At 39.5% G+C, this 7083-nt stretch overlaps 1 protein-coding gene across 1 annotated transcript in view; it reads right to left on the bottom strand.

Moving 5' to 3' along the window:
- LOC108672322 overlaps window positions 1-5088 on the bottom strand; it is a gene marked incomplete at its 5' end in the record, with an annotated part of 16252 nt that extends 11164 nt beyond the window's left edge. Inside the window, 7 exons of the mRNA XM_018159964.1 lie at window positions 1006-1140; window positions 1351-1510; window positions 1855-1908; window positions 2137-2502; window positions 4065-4172; window positions 4364-4425; window positions 5011-5088. Coding sequence (XP_018015453.1) covers window positions 1006-1140; window positions 1351-1510; window positions 1855-1908; window positions 2137-2502; window positions 4065-4172; window positions 4364-4425; window positions 5011-5088 — 963 coding nt within the window. The remainder of the gene's footprint in view (window positions 1-1005; window positions 1141-1350; window positions 1511-1854; window positions 1909-2136; window positions 2503-4064; window positions 4173-4363; window positions 4426-5010) is intronic.
- Window positions 5089-7083: the final 1995 nt, after the last annotated feature.

A 7083-nucleotide genomic window follows, 5' to 3' on the forward strand; every position in this document is an offset into this window, starting at 1 on the left:
AAGTCAATATGAACAATAATGACATAGATGTGTATAAGAGACAGTAATAACTTAACCCCACAACTGAGACCTGCAGTCAGACACCGCGAGCTCAGCGGTGGGGCGCTCAGGAACAATCCCCCTAGGAGCGCGAAATCCCATAGGACTTCTAACGGGCACAGACACACGTTAGAAGTCCCCCCTGAGAGGTGCTTTTGTTTAAAAAAAGTACTTAAAAGTATTACCTGCCCGACAATTAACTGACATTTTTAGGCCTACTCAACACCACAAATAGGAAAAGAGCGTCTCTAGAAACCGACACAATAACTTGTGAGGAGCATTCCTATAACATGGCGTATGGTATTGAATACATGTTCATCAGAAGTATTGTTGGATGACTGTGTGGTATTTATATCTTCTTCGCTTGTATTCATTAGCAGGCATATGCGAGGTATTCTGCATTCTGACGTGTAGGAGCCATACTTTCAAAAAAAGTTAAGAGATCGTAAGTTCATCAGCCAATCATTGACGGCCTTTCAAGCAAAATCCACCAAGAATAGACAATAAAATAGAGCCCAAGTCCTTACGTTCACTTAGCGAGTTTTGAAAGTATGGCCCCAGGAGACTGACTTGCCACCCTGCATGTCCTAGGAGGCTGACTTGTCACCCTGCATGTAATAGGATACTGACATGTCACCCTGCATTGCCCTAGGAGACTGACTTGTCACCCTGCATGTCCTAGGAGCTGTCTCTTATACACATCTAGATGTGTATAAGAGACAGGTGCTGCATTGATGTCTCTTATTTTATTGTCAGGTGCAGCTGACAACGCTGAAAATGAATAAATTCGANATTACGGACCAGGCAATAAGTCCAGCAGCTATCTCAATCAATCGTCAGTTATGGAAAGCTCGGGTTCCAAAGGCTGGATCCCTTGTGAATCAAGTCACGAAAAGACAAGAATCGGCAACAGGCCATGGGCCTATTTCTTTAGTGCCGACACTTCTATTCTATTCTAGAACTGACCTGAGATGGTTTCTTCCTTCGCTGTCTCTGACGCGACCTTTTCCTCGCCTGCTGCAGTGTCGGCGCTCGCCAGGGACGCACGAGCAAGAGACTCGGTCAGAGACGCAACGCTTGCCTCCTTCTTCACTGATTTTTCTGTTAACAGAAAAGCATAAATATTACATCCTTCACAAGAACTGTTCAAAAAATATTCCACTATTGATCTCTTTATTGATTCACATAACTTTTAGACGGATGCATAGTAAGTCTTCTATTACATCAGTCTTCTGTAAATCTTCATTTAACTTCCCTTTGACTGCTTGAATATAAGAACATTTTTAAAGGCACAAGATTATCAGATCTTACGTTTGTAAACCACGCCGTCAGTGCGCAGGTCTGAGCCAGGGAAGAGGTCTGGGTTGATGGTGTCTAGAGAGATGGGGTCTGGGAAGTCCAAGTCGTCCAGTCCTGTAGGCGCTGTACTCTGAACCAAATTGCTGAAATCCCACAGACTGCCTTCCGATACCTTAAAAAAATATTTGGCGAATTATTCACGACATTTCATCATTAGATTTTTTAGTTATACATTTCCCCTACTTCTTGCCCCGCTTCGCTCTCTCTGAAATTGATTATACTATTAAAACACGGTTTTTGGTTCATTTCCACCTCGAAGATTTACGATCAAAACATGGGAAATGCTCGTAACTCAGAAGTATGTGTAAGCAAATAAATATAAATTAAATGATAAAGAAATAAATGCAACGAACGCGATATTAGTGATAGATTTCTTTCATTTTTAATTGCAATGGCAAACTAAACACTAGATCAATAGTGTATCTGTACAATAATTAAAAAAACTAATCAGCTTACCGTAATGTCGGGGTCACTTTGCGAGGGAATGGTTGGCTCGTTAAGCGACATCACCTGAACGATGCAGCACAAGTCTTAACTAAATTATACACAATAAATGTATAATTTATTATATATACGGTAATAATAATTGTGTATTGAATATACATTAATTATACACACACATCCAATAAATATGAAACTATCGCTAGAGAATGTTTTCATGTTTCGGTAAGACACGATGGTTTTATGAAATACATTACTTAATTATAGAAAAACGAGCGACATCTCGCAATAACTCACGTTGCTGTGCTGTAGTTGTAGAGAATTGATCCTGTTATGTTGCATCATAGTGTGCTGTTGTTGCTGTAGCATTGGCAGGGATAAATCCGCCTGGAACTGAATCTGAGGAATGTTTTGTTGATGTTGATTCTGCAGCGGCTGTTGCTGGAGTATATTGCTGGTCATCTGTGGACTGCTAATGAGAGAGTCGCCCGACATCGGCTGGTTGGGTGACAGAGGTACCGTCTGGTCCGTGAACCTGCCGAACTGGTACTGGGGAGACTGTTGCATCTGGTAGCCTGGTGACGCGCTCTGGGGCTGCAGCGACTGCTGGGGAGATGGCACTTGGTAATGCGGGGATGGCACTTGGTACTGTGGGGAAGAAACCTGTGAATAATCAGAAAAAACGAATTTAAGCACTTGAACTGAGGAGCAAAAAAACTAAACGAATTATATGTGCTTATACGAGGGGCTATTAGTTGCGTCTACTACAGTTTTGCAGGCTGAGAGCCTATACACGAGTATAGTGTTTTCCGTACACTGCGCCCGCGTCAGTGCGACGTTGAGAGTTGTCGAGTAAGGGTGTGCACGGTAGAGGCATGCCAGAGCAAGACAGCAGTGCGCGCTACAGTGGAAGAGAGAGGAGCGACGCAGCTGTGCTCTGTATGACGGCCGGGCGGCTACTGGCACTGGGCGCAATAGACTGCTTCAAAACAGCTCAAGTTGCCTTGCCTGCAATGAACCATCTAATTGCCTCTGACAACGTCAAGCATCACAAATTTTAGTAGCCTCGCCTAGTAGACGCAACTAATAGCCCCGTGTATAAGCACCTTATACTACGTAGCCTGTATAACTATACTACGTAGCATCTATAACTATACTACGTAGCATCTATAACTATGCTACGTAGCATCTTAGAACCGAAAGAATGATGAACATAAATACCTGGTCTGAGCATCTCTGTTCCCATGAAATTAAACCACATCTTCTCGTCATTACCTGTAGCTTAATTAAGACCTAACACTTGAGACCTGACAACAATAAACAAAAGGTCTCTGAACGCGCTGCTCCGTAAAGGGGATGAAAAGTACGGTCATCCGGACATTAATCAGTTATTGCAGCGAGAAAAATTAACTCGCAATTCTGTAACGTGTAAACAGTAAATAAAACCTATATGTTGCACCGGAACTCTATATAGTCTATATTTTATCAACTGCACTGAATACATCTTATCGCACGGGCGTCGTTTGTTGTGAAACGAAGATATTCAAGCCCGTCTAATTGACTATCCTTAGATGTAACTATTGAACCAATTTTAAAATTATATCATTCGTTGAAATTTAACCAATTAATAACAAATTTCTTGTGTGTTTTGTAAGTTTGAATAAATTTATACAAGAGCTGGGACGGTATTTACGTTGAGAGGTGAGGGCACATGTAAGAGGGGCGACGAGGACAACACCACAAGCACAAGGGCACCGCCCCCCGTTAACGGCACCCCCTCACCCTCACCCCCGCGTTAACTCGTCACACGCATTCATTAACTAAACCCTCATCTTATATATCTGTTATAATCTCAATGCTGAACTTCCATCGGCTATGATTTCATCTGTATTAAGAAAAGTAAAACCCAATATCTCTTTTTTCACGTGAAGAGGCAAGGTGCACTTCCATATCGCCAATCATGATGGTATCATTTTCTTTAGGCTACACTTACTGGGCTTTAAAAATTTCCCGCAATATTGTAAGGGTAACTAAATAAGTCAGGCCTCAAACATCGAGACCGTGCAAACTCACATGTACCTTGATCGTCATATATGAAAACCATAGATGAACTTTGACTTAATATCAAAACTGCTCAAATATTTGCTGTATCCAGACACATTATTTCCCGTGACATACTCCAGGAAATCACAATCATAATAACCATGACAAGTTATGATCAATACCTGGAGGTAGGGCGAGGCGTCCATGCTGTGCGCGTCGTTCGAGGTGCCGTAGAAGCTCTGGTTGCTGTTGCTGTTGGGGGAGGCGCTCGGGTGGTTCGGGGAAGGAACCTGCGAAAATTGCGACTCTCTTAGAATTTCCCGAGCGTGGAAAGTTGAAGAGTTTGCAAATAAATTTTAACACAAGTAGAGTTTAATGTACGCTTAACACTTATAATTGTAAATGTAAGTCAGAAATAAAATGCATGCCTATTTTTATTTTAAGTTAATTGCATCAATTTGATAATAAATAAGAGACTCACGATGTATTGCGGAGACTGCTGAGCGGAGTGCAGGCCGGAGGACTGCAGGTCCATTTTGCAGCCTGTTCGAAAAATAAATAAATTAATCAAATTAACGAGAATAGGCCTAAGTATAACGAATAATTTGAAGTTCCCTTATTAAGGAGTCTTTTTTTTTTTATTTGTAGCCCAAACAGAATGTCGCTGCTGTAAACTTCACTGTATTCAAACTACAAACTTTGCGAAAGTGTTCACTATGTCACTATGTGATGCGTTTCCTTTGTAAAAATGGGCGTCAAGTACAAGTTTTGGCAGTATAGAGACTTACATGCATCGTAAATTGCAATTTTACGCAGGTAATTGTACAATTGAGCAAAAACACTGCAGGGAACATGCCAGTCAGTCATGTCGGAAATTAGTCATATTACATCAAACTTCAACGTAAAATGTCTACATCCTTTATCCGGACTTCTTTCCTGTAATATTATTTGCTTGTTATTTCATTGTAAAAATAGTGGACCAATAATAAATTATATTTCGTCCTTTAAAAGTAGCAGGTTCATAATGCAATAAAAAAAATTTCTTAGAAGAGCTCATTTAATCCAGCAGCAGTTGAAAGTGAAGATTAATGCATGGTCTTTTTAAAAATAGAATGAAGGAAGCCTTACTTTCACTGTCGTTACGAGGGCACATGTTCAACAAAACTTCCATGATTTGTTCCTCGGTAGAGCAGCGTCCGTTGTTCACTGAAAATAAATGAAAACATTAGTTATGGCCATGATGAATGCTTGCTTAAACAAAGATGCTTACTTTGTGTAAGCTGTTTGATTTCTGTCTGGAATTTATGCAGAAATTCTTACTCCGGAGACAGATGAATGTCAGTGCATGGTTATAAAACTTAGTAGATGCAAATTTTCGAACTTATAAATAATCAAGACATCTTTTCATTTCAGGAACTAATTTTTGAAGCAAATGAAAGTCAATATGAACAATAATGACATCTCGTCGCAGTAACATGATGCTTCATCAGGAATTTAAAAGCGACAAATAAGCCATATGAATTCATAATATTTCTATAGAAATCGTTTCAAAGCCCTTCTGTTTCATCATTTCAGAAATTTTAAATACAGAAAAATCAGTTATTTCAGCCAGAATAATAAAAAAACAGAAGTTAAAACCAAAATAGGCAAATCAAAGACATGTTTTGAACGTCATTTCGACGTACGTTCAGTCAGTATCGGAGGTCACCTCCATCGTCAGTTCAAAAAAATGTTATATAATTCAGGTACAATTAGGAGTGAAATTCTAAATAAACCCCAAACAGTCTAAGTAACGAGAAAACGACGAAAGGAACATCAAAACCTATCGATTTGAAATGGCAAGGGGATAAAAAAGATTTGAAATGGCAAGAGGATGAAAAAATTCAGCAATTCTCAAATCAGAACCTCCAGAGGTGAAACCGAGTATGTTGAAATCGCTGTCATTAACGTCGTGCTATTCAGCGTAAAGGCGCACAGCAGAGTGAGAAAGCTTAGAGAGTGACAGAAAATCCCTGCCGCGGTTTTCTAAGCCTTGAAGTAGTAGCTACATGACGTCATTCCGACGTACGCTGATGCGCAACGCGCACAACTGTATTAATAAACCAGGCAAGTCAGTATCCTGGTAGGAATAACATCCTCCTATCTAAAATATGAGCCAATTTTGGAATTATTCACCAGCAAAATATGCAAGTTGGCATTCCGAAAATATTTCAGAATTGTGTTTTTTTATTGGGAGAAGTTATAGTACAATCCGACATGGCATGTAAGCTGTTCATTGCAGTGACGAGTCGGACAATATGATGCGGCTGTTGTGGAAAACAGGAGGGCAAAATAGACACCTCTTGAATTTTAGAATGCAACTAGAAAACCCCAAGTGTAAATTTTAATTTTTTTCGGTTCTAAAATTGTCGTTTCAATTATCCATCAACTCGAACACCGTTCCCTCACTAGATCGTCATCAATCTCCGCAATACTATCAGACTACGAATGCTCTGCTATTCCTTGTAAGGATAAGAATTTATCTGAGATTCAGAGTATTCCGATAATTGAAGCGAAGCAATGTGTTCAGACTGTGCTATGCTTGCTCTATCAAAGTTCTAATAAAGCTATACGTTATCATTTGTGCTGTCAATATCCATTATAGTTCTCATAAGCGAATGCAGAGTGATACATGCAGGCTACAACGAAAAACTTGGGTAACTTTCTCTGTTCCTCTTTTGCTTTAATCTTGCAGAACATAATAATTCATGTTCGTATTTCTTCCTGTTCAAAAATTAACTTATACTTTATTGGTTTTGCCTACTAAATATTTAGTCGACATGAATGAGGCTTAGCCGGATATTGACCTCATCATTTATATCTTTTTGCAGATTTCATTTTTATTTCTGATCTCCTGCAATCCCAAGAAAAATTTTTAATGAATGATCCCAATATATTTGCATTTTTTTGAGTGGAGTTTTCCGATACTGACTAGTAAAATCATTTACTGTTTTGTTACGTCACTCTTTTCTTATGTTGATACATATTATTACTCCTTTCCGTTTCTGGTGTGTTAGCCGCATTCAAATGATGACCGGTGTTAACCTGAGGGTGGTTTTTGGCGCATTTACATCATCATTTTGTTTCATTAATATTTTTTATTGATATTATATGGTTAGTATATGCTTCGTGTATTTGGGTGGCATCACCGACTCCAGCCAA

This window comes from Hyalella azteca, unplaced genomic scaffold (assembly GCF_000764305.2).
Source record: "Hyalella azteca isolate HAZT.00-mixed unplaced genomic scaffold, Hazt_2.0.2 contig1072, whole genome shotgun sequence".
Classification (NCBI taxonomy): Eukaryota; Metazoa; Arthropoda; class Malacostraca; order Amphipoda; family Hyalellidae; genus Hyalella; species Hyalella azteca.